The sequence below is a fragment of the Phragmites australis genome, chromosome 1, assembly GCF_958298935.1.
Source record: "Phragmites australis chromosome 1, lpPhrAust1.1, whole genome shotgun sequence".
NCBI lineage: Eukaryota > Viridiplantae > Streptophyta > Magnoliopsida > Poales > Poaceae > Phragmites > Phragmites australis.
Genome location: NC_084921.1, coordinates 49,274,455 through 49,291,603, shown reverse-complemented (window position 1 = coordinate 49,291,603; position 17,149 = coordinate 49,274,455). Strand labels below are relative to the sequence as shown.

The window sequence follows — 17,149 nt, the reverse complement described above, 5'->3', positions numbered from 1 at the left end:
ATTCTTCTAGTTTCACCAGCATTCACTTTGTTTCTATTTCCACATCAATACATTCATCCTTTTTCCAAAATATTATGCCCAAATAAAATCACCATCTTTATTTCGTAATTTGGAACTTGCAGCTTCCAATCCATTTTGAAAGATCCCATTCAATTCTATTTTAGAGTTGTAATAATATATATTCACTTTTTATTTCCTCTAGTTCATTCATTTTCTTGAAAAAGTTTATGCAACTTTAGAAGACCCAAACGCTAGAAACACATATTGTAGTCTTCGGGTGGCTTTCAGTGGTAGTTTTTCAGTCCTGAACATCTGTTAGAACATCACACATTTTAGAATATTCAATGTTCTGGATTTGGTCCCTTGACCTTAGCGGCCTCGTTCTTAAAAAAAAAAAGAACTACATTCAGTCAGTGACACAGCTATTGACTTAGCTGTGAAGGAATGAATGGCGAATGTTTGCGAGGGAGGAATATGGTAAAAGATGTGCTCAAAAGTAGGTGGTCGACAACATTGGTATCCCTTGCCAACTCTCGACTGAATGAAGCTGGAATGAAGCCCAACAAACATTGCCATCAATTCTCCCTTGGTGAGTTCCCAAAAAGCTTGATAAAACTCAGCTGGGAATCCATCAGAGTCAGGTGCTTTATTCGGCTCCATTTGGAAAATTGCTTCTTTTACTTCTTTTTTGATGAACGGTGTAGATAGCAATCTATTTTTGAAGTCTGAAACTTGAGGAATATCATCTCAGCATGTTTCATCCATAAAGAACTGATTCTCCTCGGATGGACCAAACAAACCTTTGTAATACTAAGTAATGTATTTCTTCAAATTCTGAGTACCCTCTATTACCCCCTCTTCTTGTTCCAGCTTGTAAAATCTAGTTTTCCTATGCCATCCATTGGCTACCAAATGGAAGAATTTAGTATTATCATCCCCAGAAGCAACTTATTTGCTTTAGATCGTTGTAGCGACTTAATCTCCTCTTCCCTCAACAACTTTGATAATCTTTCTTTGAGCTGGTTTTTAAGTTCCATCTCTTGGTGGATGCAACGGTGTAAATTCTGCTTTCTTGTCTAATTCATCAATTTTGTTGAGAAGCTCTCCCTTCTCCTTTCTATAAGCACCTAAGTGGTTTTTAGCCCAACCTCTCAAGTACTGTCTCAGCTTTCTAATCTTAGCTTGCCAACGCTCTAAAGGATTGCTTCCTTTATTTTCCTGCCTCCACACCTCTGCTACCAAATCACTAAAACCATCTATAGCTAGCCAGCTTAATTCAAACTTGAACATTGGCTGATTAGTGCTAATAGTCGGTTCTCCTATGTTCAAAAGAAGAGGTGTGCGATCAGATATTTTCCTAGTTAGAGCTTGCACTATTGTCAAAGGATACTTTTGCTCCCATTTTGTACTAGTTAAAACACAATCCAGCTTCTCAAAACTAGGCATATCTATGTCATTTGACTAAGTAAATTTATGACTAGATAGATCAAATTCCCTCAAGTCCAGACCATTAATTATGACATTGAACAATAAAGAATATCTACGATCAAAATTGTCGTTACTCTTTTTAGAAGGGTTTCTTATTATGTTGAAATCTCCACCCAAAAGCATCGATAACTTATCAAAACTACAAGAGTGTACCAGCTTAGTCAAGAAGGTCTCCTTGTATTCTGATTGAGCTGCACCATTGTCGGCGAAATGGGATCGGGGGTTCATGCCTTAGGGGTCACCTCCCCAGGAGGTCCCCGAGGGCCTAAGGAAGACAAGCTCCGGGAGACGGTGCTCGGGGCTGTTAACAGTGGCCCCCGAGCACCCAGGTTCCCTGATGACAAGAGAAGCCAAATTCCGGGAAGGAGTGCTCGGGGCCCGGGTCAGCGGCCCCCGAGTGCTCGGAGTCCCTCGACGACCCGACATGAACAATACCGGCAGAGTGCTCGGGGCCAAGAGCAGTGACCCCCGAGCATTCGGTTCCCTGAGGACCCGAGCTCCCCGAGGACACGAAGTCAACAGTACCGGGAGAGGGTGCTCGGGGCCAGGAGTAGTGGCCCCCGGGCACCCGAGTCCCCCGACGACCCAAGATGAACAGTACCGGGAAGAGGGTGCTCGGGCATAGCTCCCGAGCACCCATAGTCCCCCGACGACGTTAGAAGCCCCTTGCCGCTGGACCCCACAAGGGCTCAGCGGTGAGATGTCAATCGGTGGGAGGCCCGATGCTGCCTCAACAGGAGCAGGGCCTGTCACTTCCGACCACTCCCCCACGCTTATCGTCAGTCTCTGCCACCGCCTGGCAGGGAGGTGTGGGAGCATTCAATGCAGCAAGACTTATCGCCTGCCCCCCTGCTGTGTCAGACTCCCTCTGACCCAGCGGCGTGCGGGGCAGCTCAGAGGCTGCCCGGTGGGCCCCCTCCCCTGCGTCTGCTAAAGCTGGGACGTGAAGGCCGACGGGACAGCTCAGGGAGCGTGTAGTCAACCCCTGTGATATCAAACTGTAGCGTCAGGATAGCTGCTCTCTATTTATGATTACGGGAACTTGTGCCCCCGGCTGGGCACGCAAGCCTCCCCCAGTTGTATAAGAGGGGGAGCACTCCATCAGAAAAAGGGAGGGGCGGACTAGATAGACTCTCTCGGGAGGTCAGGCTGAGCCCCAGAGACTCGATAGACAGACTGGAAGACGGGACGCTCCGCAAGCTCTCAGAGGGGAAGTTCGTCAAGCTCAGAGAGTCCGGCACTTGAAGACCCGGGCTCCAAATAGATAGACAAGAAATACCATTGTAATACCACCCCCAGCTCCGGGGCGTTGGAGATCCAGAAAGAGCGTTCCAAGAGCCCTCATAATACAATAGCATACACACAGGAGTAGGGTATTACGCCTCCGCGCGGCCCGAACCTGTCTAAATCCCTATAGTCTTTCTTAGTGTTCACCGGCCCGATCGGTTCCCACCTGTCTCATCATCCAAGGCGGATCCAGAATCATCCCCCCGGCCGAATCTCTAAAAAGGGGTCCCTCAGGATCCCTGCGATATGAGTTAACCCTCCGACAACCATATACAGCTACCAGGACCTAATGAAAACCACCAACTTTGTTTCGAAGTGTAAACTTGATGTAAAAGTCACCAAAAGATATAGCGCAAATATAAAAAAGCTAGATTTACTCTAAAAGAATACCTCCTGATCTACCCCTTGGTTATGTCCAATGCCAAAAATTTTCTCTTCCCCCATAAAAAGCATCAAGACAATCGTCTGAAAAATGCTTTCGGTTAGTTTCAAGAATTGCAATGAAATCCAGATGATCCTCTCTAGAAGTATCTCGTAGGAATATATATTTAACCATATCTCTAAGATCTCTAATATTCCAGAATATTCCTTTCATTTATACATAACAAGTTTTTTGGTAGCATTCTTTCTGCTACCGACTTTTTCTCCTTCAAAGACTTACTCGTCTTCTTTCCAGGGATGTTAGCAGAATCACTACTTAACATATCCACATGCTCATCCATAACCTCTTCTGTTAAACCACCACAAAGATGACCAAGAAGAAGGTTATCGAAGTCACAATCTTCGTCATCTAAGACTTCTTCTTCTACATTTTTACTTAGCTTATCAAGTTTTTGTGGCGTAGAAAATAACCTAGACTCCTCAACCCTCTTAATAAGCGCAACTGATTCATCGATATTGTGCCCCAAGAAACCCCTTATCAGAGAAAGAAAGGATAGAGTTGGATTCCCTCATCAAGTTCCAAGTTCCTTTTAGCCACCAAGCGGACAGCATGTTGCATCGTATTGTCATCCAAGGTCTCTGCCCTCCGCTTGCTGCGTTTGAGCAGTGTAGACATTAGGCTCACAGGCACTATGGAAGTATTGGACCTTCTAGAGCTGACCGTGCATGACCCGCCAGTTGAGGCCTGTCACCTAGCAAGCAGGCCAGACCCTTTAGCACGCTTCATCGAGTGATCTACCATCTTAGCAGAGCATGATGCATCACCTTCAAGAGCCTGACTGCCAACAACCACTGGTTGAGCCGAGGCTTCCACAGTTGGACCATCAGCCGGAGCAGCACCCCCTTGCAGACGCGTGGAACCCCCCCCCCCCCCCCCCCCCGTGAACCAGATGGGCCTGCCAGGAGAGAAAAGTCACCAGGGAATAGCTCTTTAACATCCAAAGATTGCCCAAATTCTGTGGAGGCTGCAGGCAGCACACCCACCTCCCTGTCCTACTCAAATGGTTGCACCGGTTGAGCATCAAGGCAAAAGTCTTGCAAAACCGAGTTAGATTTCATGCAAAACCCTGCCGCCTGCTCCTCCAGAATGCCATGAACCTCAGTTGACATCACCTCTTCTAACATCACTTACTCCTCTCCCTACACAAGGACTTTATCAGCACATTCACCCAATATCTTCTCCATAACCCTATCTAGGATTTCATACACTTTGCATTGAACAATCAAATGTACAATGAAGAGTTACACAAAATGCACAATGAAGAGTTACACAAAGAAAGGCGCTCCATCATGTGGCCATCCATTGCGGAAACATTCTCACGAGACTTCATTTGTGGCTCACCTCCTGGCACATTTTTTGCTCTTTTCAATCCTCTATCTTGCTTGTCATTCTTAGAGAGATCAACATTCGCCCCATCCTCCCTATCATTACCCTCCTGATCAGTGTCCATGAAAGAAGAATCCTTGAGCTCTTTGTCCCGTTCCACTTCAAAAGATAGCTCAAAAAAAAAAAGATTACCGATCACTACATCCATTTGATTAGGAATGAGTGTAGGGTTTAAAACTACAACAAATAATCTCCAAAAGCTATTTTTGTTCGTGGTAACCATATCTACCTTTTGAGTTGCTCCAAACATAGTACCTATGGTCTAAAGAGTTTGGAAAGTGCGCAACTCCTTTGATAAGCCTTTAACACGCAACCAAACCTAGGGAAGAATAGTACCCTCCTGAATTGCAGTAAATTCCTCAAATATCAATTTGACTCCTAAATCCTTCAACTCTGCCCCTTCATACGCTATAGCCATCTGAAGCTCAGTCTTCGAAGGGAAAGGAACCGCATACGAGTTTTCATCTCGTTCTTGAACTTCCCAACTCCATCTTCCAGGCACTAACAACTGAAGGTGGGCAACGAGCTGCTCTGAAGTAATCTTCCCACCAAGCACCACCAAAGCAGTCTTGTGATCATTTTTTACATTCGGGATGGGAGCATGTGGAATGTAATAAAAACCAAGACCCTTGGCTACATACCCCACAGATTGAGCAATCATGCGGGGTTCTTTAAGAACTGGGCACCTTTGAGCAACATGATCATCACCTTCACAAATATCGCAGAGAAGATCTGCCGTACACTGTGTTTAAAAATGACCCTTAGTGCATCACGAAGCAATAACTTTTCTTTGATTTTCCAGTCATCGAAGACATGCCCACTTCCAGAGCTGCACCAGGTGCATTGTCCAAAACATTGGTAGCTAAGCACAAATTCATCGGATCCCCCCCTCCCCCAACAAATTCTACCCATCGGCTGCCGCTGAAGATTGACCTTGATGAGGCACTGTTGTCACAAGCTGAGTCATTTGCACACTGTCTCCACCCACATTTGCCTGCGTTGCTGCAGACATTGGCACATAAGCAGCTGCTAGTAGCTTGGCCTACTCGTTCGATGCCACTTGCGTCTGCTCTGGCCCGATAACAGAGCCTTTCACAGCCTCTGGTGATGGTTGTTGTCCGCATGGGGCACCCACCATAGACGTGGACCCTAACTACGACAGATGTGCCACACCAGTCACCAGGAACACGACAGTAGCCACGACGACCGACACCGAAATTGGTGGCACCACCTGGTGTGTAGCTTGAGGTCCTATTGGCGTAGGAGCAGCCATCACGGTCTGCGTGCCTGCATGCTGCTGAAGATGAATACCTGTCTGTGGATATTGAACGGCACCGCCATGGCCCTGGCCATGACCCTGAGGATGACGACCTCCAGCGCCACGGTGAGGTGCAAAACCCCATCAGCTACGACTCCAGAACACGCCTCGGTGACCACCACCATAGCCCGGCCCGTAACTGCCATATCCAGGATTGAAACTCGGTCCACCAAAGCGTCCCCATCCGTCGCCTCCACCACCGAAATTGCCGCCGTAGCCAAAACCATTGTCCTCAAAACCTTCTTGGTTGAAGTTTTCCTGTTATAGCCATAGCCGTGCTGATTGAAAGCACCCTGATCACCACAGTCGCGTCCAAAACCGCCTCTGTCACCACCAACGCCACTCGCCCTTCCATGGTTGCCTCCAAACATCATGCCGTATCGGATGATCTCCGCGTACTTGGGTTGAGACTCAGCACACGCCCCGAGTTGACCTAGGAGAGCAATACGATTAGCCACTGTACTTTCCTTGAAAGCCCTAGGCAAGACCCCCTTGCGAGCGTACAAATGACCTAGAGCAATGGAACATGTAAAGAAAATTGGCCTGGATCCACCGTGAACCAAGACAGATGGCGTGGGACTAGATCTATTAATCACCGATTTTTGAGGATCTGGATGACCTGATGAATTCGAAATTTAAACAGCTTTGTCTACCTCAGGTTTCGCCATGGTAGTCCTGTTGTCATCTTGACAACGCACTATATCCCTCAAGGTAGAAACTGGATGAAAGGCTAAGGTCATGCGGTGATCCTTGACGACCACATCGCCTAGCGTAACCGGCATTGAAAGTCTAGCTTGTGGCCTCAGATCACGTCGGGACCAATTCTTGACCATTGCCGAGACAAGTCTGCGTGCCAAATAAACCTTAGGTTTGATGCTCTCTGGAGACTCCTCCGCGACCACTTTTGCCATGTCAGCTGGCCTCTCCAACACCGCTTCTGCCTGCAAGACCTCTTGCACCGTAAATCCTTCCTCCTCCGCCGACTGAAGCAAGCTTGACGCTGTGATTGATGATGGTTCCTCTTCATCCTCCGAATCACCCTCGTCCGCGATGGGTCAGAACTGAGACCCTGATCCAGTAGCGTGAAGATCATGCGAAGGATCGGTGTTGGATTTGGCCGCGCGAAGAAGAGCCACCGGAGTCCACCCGTCATCCTCCTCTACTCCAGTGGAAAGAGAAGCGGTAGATTTCCTTGATGGAATCTCGGCCACCGACGATGACGACATCGCCGGTGCCAAAAGGTTGAGCATCTTCCAAAAATCCCATGAACCATGCGATCTCCTCGCTACCTCTTCCTTACCAACGTCAGCAAACTCAAATATGATTGCCAGTCCAATTCCAAAGTAAACATGTGTGTTTTTCAGTGCAGGACAAATGCTAATATCGATGGATTTATTTAGTTAGCTAGGATTCCTTGCTGAAGTATATATACAATTCAAAGTTTCATAAGGTTGCTAAGAACCGATTAGATCAATTTAGTATAGAACGACACTTTCTTGTATGTTTTTTGACGTCCTAAGATAGAATCCCAGATTATCCCTGAATTGATCCAAAGTATGACCACGATGCTATGCCATTTATACACAAAAGACCAAGGCAGACTAAGAAACCGTGGCGATGAATACTTCTTTAAGTGATGCTCGACTGCAACTAGGCCTCCACATCGCTCCTAGGGGTGGCACGGGGGCTCCCAAGGCACACCGCCACCTGCCCCCCTCCCTTCTCCCCTTCCGCCTCTCCGCTACCTAAGCAGGCCACCGAAAGCATGATAATCCAAGGACGGCGGTGGCAGGGCTAACCCCTTCCCAAATCTAGATCGCGAGTGGCGCACGGGCGTCATGGCATCGGACGCGAGGTGATGATAGCGGCAGCGGCAAAGATTTTGCGGTGGCTATGGCCATGAGGACAGCGGCTGGATTCGGGGCCTCCACGACCGGATCTGGAGCCCCCGCGGTGGATCCAGCCGGGGACGAGCTCAGTCCCGAAGGGCATGGTGGGCGACGACGGGGTGGCGAGCGTGGCAGCATGTTGCCACAAGGCACACGATGATGTCGGGGCCATGGCGTGTGCCCACGGTGGCAATGATGAAGGGTGATGGTGATGTATGACGTCTGGGGAGCGTGCACAACAACGTGCAGTGGTGGTCGTGCGCTTCGAGCGCTCGGGATGGGCAGCGCCTGAGCACGGGGGCATCTCGACGGTGTGAACATGAGGCTGCTACGGTGCAAGGGCAGCAGGCAGACGTGGTTTGGTTTGTGGATGGCAGCCGCATGCGTTCGAGGGGTCAGCTCACCAACAGCGTGGGACCACGTCCTCGACAACGTGAGGCGTCAACGATGGTGACGGCCACTTGCTCATGGTGGAGGCCACGGTGGGCGACAAGCCAGTAGTGGCAGTGAAAGTGCATCTAGGCCCCCTAAATGGGTTTTGGCTCATTGATGACAAAACGATTAAGCATCTAATATGTTTATCTAAGTCATGAACAAGTCTAAGTCTAAATTGAGAAGACATATGACGTTTGACGCCCTTCGAAAAGAAAGGAGAAGCAACTAGGAGTACTCAATAGGATTTAAATTTCTCTATTTTTAAAATTGAGTCTAGGATAGCCGCTCTATTAAGAGGGTTGCATTTGATTGCTTGTTTAGTATCTCAATGCTCAAGATATCCTTTAGAACCAATAAGTTGAGAGACACACTCACCTACGGACACCGGGTTGTTTAACAGAAGTTTACTGAGTCCGGAGTCTCCGGTGTTCACCGAATACTTCGATCCTTAGTATTTAGTCCGGAGTCTCCGAGTCAGACTCCGACAGAGGGTGCTCGGTTCCATTTTATTTTTTATTGAAAAAGACCGGAGTCTCCGGTGTTCACCGGATACTCCGGTAGTTGGTGAGTTTTAAGGCCGGAGTCTCCCTTGGAGACTCCGCCAAAGGTCTATCGGTTAGGCATTTATTTTTGTTGAAAAAGACCGAAGTCTTCGGTGTTCACCGGATACTCCGGTAGTTGGTGAGTTTTAAGGCCGGAGTCTCCGAGGGAGACTCCGTCAGAGGTCGATCGGTTATGCATTTATTTTTGTTGAAAAAGACCGGAGTCTCCGGTGTTCACCGTATACTCCGGTACCTGGAGAAGCCGGAGGGTCCAGCAAGTCTCCATACTTAGTCTGAGTGGTAGCCCTGTCAGGATCGGAGACTCCGGTGTTCACCGGAGACTCTGGTAACTTAACAGAATTATAACAGCTAGTTCTGACACGTTTTGTGACCGTTCTGATGCCGTTTTTGGAATTGAGACCGGATACTCCGGTGTTCACCGGATACTCCGGGTTAGGTCTGTCAGAACAGTAACGACTAGTTTTTGAGAGAGGGCTATATATACTTCCACACCCCATGGCATTAAAGGCTTGCTGTTGCTGCTGAACTCTAGACTCCTTGAGCATTCCAAGAGCATTAAAAATCTCTCCAACCACCTCTAGTGCTAAGTTTTGCAAAAATTTAGTGAGTTTGGGTTTGGAGTGAGATTAAGGCACTTGAGCATTGAGTTCTTCATCGAGCATTCGATGTGATCTTTTCTCTTGAAGCTTTGTGCTTCTAGACGGCAAGGCGTCGCCTGTAGAGCACCCAACCTTTGTGGAGTGCCACGGAAAGTTTGTAATCGACTTCAAATTGAGTAAGAAATTTCTAGTTTGATCTTTGTGGTCGCTAGAAGAGGATAGGGTTGGAAAAGACTCGGCTCTTTGTGAGCTCCTCAACGGAGACGTAGGCACTTCTTTGTGAGGTGGCCGAACTCCGGGATAATCCCTTGCATTTTTATTTGTGCAATTTACTTAATCGTGTGGATTTGAAAATTTACATATAAATTGTCTTAGTGATCATCTTACTAGTATTTATTGTTGTTTAAGCTTTATGATATCTAGTAGAACTAGTGTCACCTTTAGATTCTAGCTGCTCACTCTAATTCATAGTTATTCTTGATATCCTGTATAGACCGGAGACTCCGGACTAGACCGGATACTCCGGACTGACCGGAGTATCCGACCTTCACCGGAGTATCTAGCAGCTTTTAATCCGCTGTTTAGTTTTATTTTTCAGAAAAGCCTATTCACCCCCCTCTAGGCACTTTCAGGCAGGTCGTGGATCTTCGTAGCAGAGAGGGTGGGAAGGCTCTAGGCGAAATCCTAGCCTGCCATTTCGCTAGTGCCAACAACGACGACGCTCTCGGACGCTGTTCTCCCCTACGAGGGCATTATTGCGGGGCCTCCCCCACTCACCCTACGAGACTCTCAGGGTGAAAGCTCTGTCCAATTCCTGGACGGGCGACGATGATGCCTTGGCGTCGCTCCTCCTTGAAGGTGTCGCCTTGGAGGTCCCACACTGTTGTTGGGGGCTGGTTAGTCTCATGGCTAGGATGTTCGACGAGGCCTCTACCCCGTCGGAACCGCCTCATGCTTCATAATAGATGGCTGGCACCTATGGAGGGTGCATGTTGAGTGAAGTTGGAGCTGCTCCATCGTGGGGTGCGACAAAACTTGGTAACAATGACATGCGGCAAGCTCGTTCTCGCGGGTGTTGGTGGTAGCTGTGTGTCTGGGTGCGACGATAAGGAGGTAGAGGCTGAGGTCTACCGTGGAAGATCAGAGCTGCTTTGTCGCTTCTGATATGCCTAGCAACAACGACTCATGTCGGGCTCTGTCATTTGTAGGTTGTTAGTGAGTGGTGGTGAGTCACCCTAGATGGTCGTCCCGGTCTTTTTCTGTCGTTGTCAGGGTTTTTCGCAAGTTTTTCTTCTAATAAACCGTGTGGTTGTAAGGTTTTCGGTTCAATTTTACTTATAAAATAGATCAACTCTATTCTGAATTGCAATAACTCCCTGTCCTTTTTGAAGTTCCTTCTAGAAAAAAAAGTTCCTTCGAGAAAAAAAAAACTTCTTTAAGCGATGCAGCATTGACGATGGCAAGATATGGTTGCCTCTTGAATCAAAGAAGAATAAAGCTAGCAAATGGGCAAGAATGTCGTGAGATGACTAGGTCCTTCGGTGATGACCTCTTCGGAAGTTGCCCTTCGGGCTCCAGTTAAGCGAAATATTATCTCAACGCGGCAAATTCAGTTGTTGGAACGTAGAATTTTTCAAAGATTGCAACATCATGCACTTCATAGTGTAGTACTATTTGTCTATATCAGTGCGTAATCGTGAATACACAGTCAAATGATCTGAACTCTAAACTTTGTTATGCACATCTTCCCCAGGGAGGAGAATGAAGGAAATGAGAACACTTACATCAAATCAAATTCATATACACATCGATAAAAACTTAAAAACAGAAAACAATGCTCCCTTTACTTACACGGAGGAACAAAACTGTAATCTTTTGAGCGGGTATATATTAAGTATAATGGACTAGACCTTCTGTTCATGAAGAACAAATAAAAGAAGAATTAAACAGAAGAAACAAGTGAAATGCCCAACAGCTTCCGGTCCAGCAGCGGAATTAGAGGGAAGTGAAGTGTGCTCCCTGCCCTGAGGAAGGGTGGGCGACGGTTTGTGATCCACCGCCCGCGGCGCTTCTGCTGGTGCTGGCGCTTCCACCGCCCGCGGCGCTTCTGCTGGTGCTGGCGCTTCCACCGCGGCCGCGTAGTGCTGCGCGTCACATACTCCCACCCAATCAGCAGGCAGCGGAGGCAGGGTCGAGCCGGGTGTCGTCCCGCTCTCCACTTCAAACACCATGCCGAGGCCCATGGGCACATGCTGGTCCAGGTGGCAATGGAAGAACCACATGCCTGCGTCGAGTCCAAATCAACACAACAGTTTCAGCCCATCCAGTTGGCCCAAAAGGACGAGAAGAAGTGAGTACCTGGATTGTTGGCGACGAAGCGGATGACGGCCCAGCCACCGCCAGGCACGGCGATGGTGTTGCGCGCCACCGGGTCGACAAGGTTGTAGCTGACGCCTGGGGTGAAGTTGCCGATCCCCTGCGCCAGCACAAAGAAGTTGAAGCCGTGGAGGTGGATCGGGTGGTTCTCCGTCGGGACGGCGGCCGGGTTCTGCAGCACGATCTCTACAACCGAGTTGTATTTGAGCTTCTTCACCTTGGTCCCCACCGCCATCGGCGTGCCGCTCGGCGGCGGGCCGTCCGGGAAGTCGGCCGTGTAGACTCCCGACATGCCGTTGACGTATGCCCCCAGGAGGGACGTCTGCGGCGCCGGGAGGCGGAACGACACGCCGTTCATCGCCGCAGCGGCGGCGCTCCCATTGCATTTTGTTTGTGACGGGTCGCACGGCAGCTGGCCGAGCGCCAGCTCGATGGTCATGCTCACGTCCACCTTCGACGGCACGGCTGGCGCGCCGGGCGTGGCAAGGCCCCTCAGCCCGAAGTAGAAGGCGTTGGCCGTCGCGGAGTCCGAGCTGGCCGGCATGGTGGGCATGGCGGGCGGGTTGACCGACGTGCCGTTGTATCGTAGGATCGCCGTGGCGGTGGTGGTGTCAGAGGCGGCCATCGTCGACGGGGTCAGGGTGTTGTGCTCCTGCACCGCCATGTAGTAGCTCCCGGGCGCGGCGTTGGTGGACACGAGCGCGTCGACGGTCTGGCCCGGCGCGATCACGAGCGTGTCCGTGTTGAGGTTGGAGGTGTAGCCCGCGTCTACGGCGACGACGGTGAAGTTGTGCCCGGCCAGCTTGAAGAAGAGGTGCGCGTTGAGGCCGGCGTTGATGACCCGGAGCAGCACCCTCGTGTTGGGCTCCACGTCCACCGTAAACGTCTCATCTACAAAATCAAACATCAATCAGTTAGTTACTAAGGTCTTGTTTATTTTTTATTCTGATGAGTGATTATAAATTTTAGCTTTAAAAACAAAAGCAAAAATAAACGATCATAATCTAAAAATTGATTTTCACTATCCACGAGTCAAATTATACAATAAAATTTCACAATCTAATACCAAAGAACATCTTTACAGAATTCATATTGTGACCCACAGGAAAACAAACAGGGACTGACTCTCTGTTACTGCAATTTACAATTTACCAACTGATGATGCAATGCATACGTACTTGCGCACTGGTAGAGCTGGCCAGTTTTGCCGTTAACGGTGAACGCGTCGGACTCGGTAGGAAGCTGACCGGCCAAGATGGCGTCGCTCTCGACATCGACTACATTCCGGTTCCACCACTCGCCTGTTGGCAGCCTCGTCCAGAGACAACAAAAAAAACGTCAGATTCTTCTTTCTGTGCTGTATGCGGCGCGGCTGCCAAATGGCCAAATGCAGTGCAACACAGCGCCGGTTACCAAGTACGATGGGGACTTCTTTGTCCGGCGCTGGGAAGGGGTAGGTGTTGCCGCGCCTAGGCCTGACGATGAAGGCGCCGTGCACCGTCGCGCTCAGGGAGGAGGAGTGGGCGTGCCACCACAGCGTGCCCTCCTGCCCGGGGACGTTGAAGCGGTACGTGTACGAGCTGTTGGGCTGGATGGGGCACTGCGTCACCATGTCCGGGCCGTCCGCCCACGGGGTCATTAGCTGGAGGACGCCATGCCTGTCAATTTTTCCAGCGACAGCACACACTGTTAAGCCAACTCTGGTAGGCTCGAGTGCTGCTGCTAGTGTCAAGTGCACTGAAGCAATCTTGTATTTTTCAAGTGCAAAACACAGTCGGAAAGCCATGCTTTTAGCTCAAACTTTATTACTTTTTATGGGGATTATGATGATATGCTATTCTTGACAGTCTTTTGTATGCCACTCCATGTCTCACTATGTGAGCTTTTTGGCTATATTCGGTTGTAAAGTTGTGAAGATATGCCTTATCATATTTACACTTGGCGAATAAAGATGAGCTTCCCTACCGTTAGAGGCTGTGTTTCGACAGGTAGGATGTCCTTTTCCGAGGTTTTTCACTTTCGGCTTTCAGAAAAATCAGATAAACCTATCAAGGCCAACGCATCCAAGAATCCAATAAACCACTGGGATGCAATGCCCCTTACGCCACCTTACATGACTTATGTCACAAACCACTTTATGCTTCCAAGAAAAACAGAGAAGTTGCAACAACTGCAATCCCCTGGTTTTTTGTTTTGTTTTAATTTTTTTGGCGACTGAACCCTCTTTTTTCAAATGAAAAGCAGATAGAGCCCTGCCCTCCCGTCTTTCGAAGAAGAAGAAGAAGAAGTTTCATGTTTAAGTAGCAGTATGAGTTACCAGTGGATGGTTAAGTTGTAAGGTGAAGCGTTGATGACATTGACGACAACCGCGTCTCCTTCGTTCACTTCTATCGCCGGGCCTGGCAGTTGGCCGTTCACCGCAATAATGTCAGTGCTGCTGCATAGCTGACTGATTTTCATACTCCCCACCTAATATCAACATTACAGATACACTCAGAAAAATTGTAGATGTATATCAGTATTACAGATAAACAGGTCATTTCGCAATCTCGGGGCCGCTGGCCATGGATTGCAGAGATAAGGATGCGCCACCAAATGTAAGTAACTGATCTCTCCTAACAACCAGCAAGTTCAGTGTTTTTGGTGTATGAGTTCTCCATTTTTGTCACACATAAGACACAATCTGATCCTGAATTCATGATTGCTAGTGTACTTTCACGCACTTAACACCTCGTGTTCTTGTGGAAACACAACACGCTGAAATAAGCTAGTCTTCTCCTTCTCGTTAAAGGCTTCGGCTTCTAAGTTCTACTGAATGAAAGCACGGAGAGGAAGAGAGAGAGAGAGAAGTACTGTGAACTTGTAGTTTGCAGTCGCCGCATCTGCCACCGATCTGGCAAGAAGAAGCGCAAAAGCCAACACAAGCTGCACCATGGATGGAAGGTGGAGCAGAATTCAGCACCCAGCATAGAAGGGAGGAAGAGGAGGCGAAGCTATCTTGGTCATCCTGCGCAACTTGTATAGCAAAATCTTTGAAGAGACACGATAAGTATATATACCAAGAAGGCTTTCGGCAACTTCTCGAGGAATCACTTGGATAGGAGTAGGACTGCCGTATATAATCCAGTTTTCGTGATCGCGACATAAAGCTTCTTCTAGCGATCACACACTCACGCACAGCTTACAACCTAGGTGTTAGTGCTCCAAGTTATTTTATGCGGCCTGACCAAATGATATAGAAATTAATGCCAGCTCGTCCAATATCTGACGATTAACTTGTCCATGTCTAGCTTTGATATCAGTTTCAAATTCTTGGCACATCCAATGGAACAGTGTCGATTTCTCTTTCCTGGCTAGAACTGCCGACATGTCCGCAATGCCGTTTTCATCAGAGGCAATCAGGAAGTTTACCTCTGCACGCTACGGATATAGTTTTGTGACGAACTGTCATGGTTAGCGTACGAGCTAGGTTTGCAATCAGAAAAACATGGAAAAACAACAACTGAGAAATCGTCATTGCAGGAATAGCTAATCGCATGTCTCTCAGTTTCTCTAATCACCTTCCGGGTCAAGAAGAGCAGATCTCAAGCTGAGGTGTACATAAAGCTTGCACCTGAACCAGGTAACCCTAGCTTGTGATTTGAAGGTGTAATCCTGGAGCTTAGCTATTAGACAACAATTTACTCCAAAAAAATCAGATATTCCCCCAAATTTGGTCTCACAGAGTCGAATATAGTGTACACTAGCATTGGTATGCTGTCAAATATTGATTAGTACCTTCTCGAAAAAAAAAATTTGTTTAGTACACTCTCTTGTACTCGACCGGGAGGTATATATGGACTGTGGAGTTGGTGAACAAAAGTCAGATCAAAAGAGGTTGCTAATTTTTAGCCTTCTGAAGCAAAGAATCTCCTGCACTTCTGAAGAAATTAACCAATTATACGTCACGGGACGGTAGTTGGATAACGCTTTGATGTATATACATATGGGCAACAATACAGGAGAACATATAGAGTATAGAGAACTCGTTTTCTTTCCCTTGCATATACTTCCGGGAGCATCCAGAGAGTGCCAGCCAGCTAAAGAAACGATTGAATTCTGAATAGACCGATGCACGACGGCGACCTCTTGTGCACCTAACTGACGGCTACACACAGGGTCAGATTACAGGAGTGCCTGAACAAGAGAATCAGATGTATTTTGCTCATCTGAAACCTGTACGCGCTGGCCATCTGGTATGGGCAGGCTTGAGTTTATCACAATACATGTCACTGTCCCTTTCAGAACATTGTCCCATTTGTAGACTGAAGGGATGTATGATGTTATGATAGGGAATGAATAAGGACACTTAAAAGTCTAAATGGCCTCGAATACTTCACAAGATAAATCTATCAATTTCTATCTAAATATGTTTTAGATTTATCTAGTGTGTCTACTATACCGCTCAAAAAGATTGCAACCTATCTATGAATGTAAATTGCAAGTATGTAAATACTAAAACGTGTCACCCTCTTCATTCAACCGAAGCCCAAAGACATATCCGTCACAAAGGCCATCCTTTAGTGCTTTGGGGACGTGTCCGGGCTGCAAACCAATGTGATCAAGAGCTCCTTGGTTCCAATCCAATGTCTTGACAGTGACCTGGATCTTATTCGCTCGGAGTTGCCGTGCTCGGTCACTTCCTTCCCATGCAAATACTTGGGCTTGCCGCTGTCAATACGCAAGCTTCGTAAGGCGGATTTGCAACCACTGCTCGACAAATTGGATGATTGTTGCCGGGATGGAAGGCTGGGCTCTTGAACACGGTAGGGAGATCCATTCTCGTCCGTGCGGTGCTTACGGCGGTGCCGATCTACACGCTCCTGGCGCTTGCTGTGCCCAAGTGGGTTCTCAAGGCCATCGATAAGCGTCGGAGGGCTTTTCTCTGGAAAGGTCGGAAAGAAGTACAAGGTGGTCACTGCATGGTGGCATGGAGCCGAGTTTGTCAGCCATTGGAGCTTGGTGGCCTGGGCCTTCATAATTTGGAGCTGCTAGGTTGGTCCCTTTGGATCCGGTGGCTCTGGCTGCAAAAAACGCATCCGGATAGGCCATGGGCGCAATTTGATATTGCTGTCCACACCAATGCCCGAGCGCTCTTTGAGTTGTCAACGGTGACCATAGTCGAAGATGGTAGATCGACCTTGTTTTGGTCCGATCGCTGGCTCTTCGGAAGATCCTTGAAGGATTTGGCTCTGTAGACGTACTATCTTCGAGGCCTTGCAGGATCATGCCTGGGTGCGTGATATCGGTGGTGCCTTGGCCGCGCCGGCGCTACAGGAATACCTGCAGTTGTGGGAAGTCTTGCCGGGGGTCGTTCTGCAGGTCGA

The 17,149-nt window shown here is 48.4% G+C and overlaps 1 protein-coding gene across 1 annotated transcript; it reads right to left on the bottom strand.

Moving 5' to 3' along the window:
* Window positions 1–11,120: 11,120 nt before the first annotated feature.
* Window positions 11,121–14,880, bottom strand: LOC133924607 (laccase-7-like). Its single transcript, XM_062370223.1, has 6 exons — window positions 14,637–14,880; window positions 14,101–14,252; window positions 13,197–13,441; window positions 12,962–13,084; window positions 11,766–12,674; window positions 11,121–11,691 (listed from the first exon to the last, which is right to left on the bottom strand). Exons 1-6 carry the CDS (start codon window positions 14,715–14,717, stop codon window positions 11,312–11,314), a joined length of 1,890 nt encoding a protein of 629 aa, XP_062226207.1. The 5' UTR covers window positions 14,718–14,880; the 3' UTR covers window positions 11,121–11,311.
* Window positions 14,881–17,149: the final 2,269 nt, after the last annotated feature.

Excerpts from the sequence above, each read along its gene's own strand:
- LOC133924607 (XM_062370223.1), bottom strand. The coding sequence starts at position 14,717 with ATGGTGCAGCTTGTGTTGGCTTTTGCGCTTCTTCTTGCCAGATCGGTG. Across the intron at positions 14,253-14,636 it reads CTGCAAACTACAAGTTCACA|GTGGGGAGTATGAAAATCAG; the intron begins GTACTTCTCTCT and ends TGTTGATATTAG. Across the intron at positions 13,442-14,100 it reads TACAACTTAACCATCCACTG|GCATGGCGTCCTCCAGCTAA; the intron begins GTAACTCATACT and ends AAAAATTGACAG.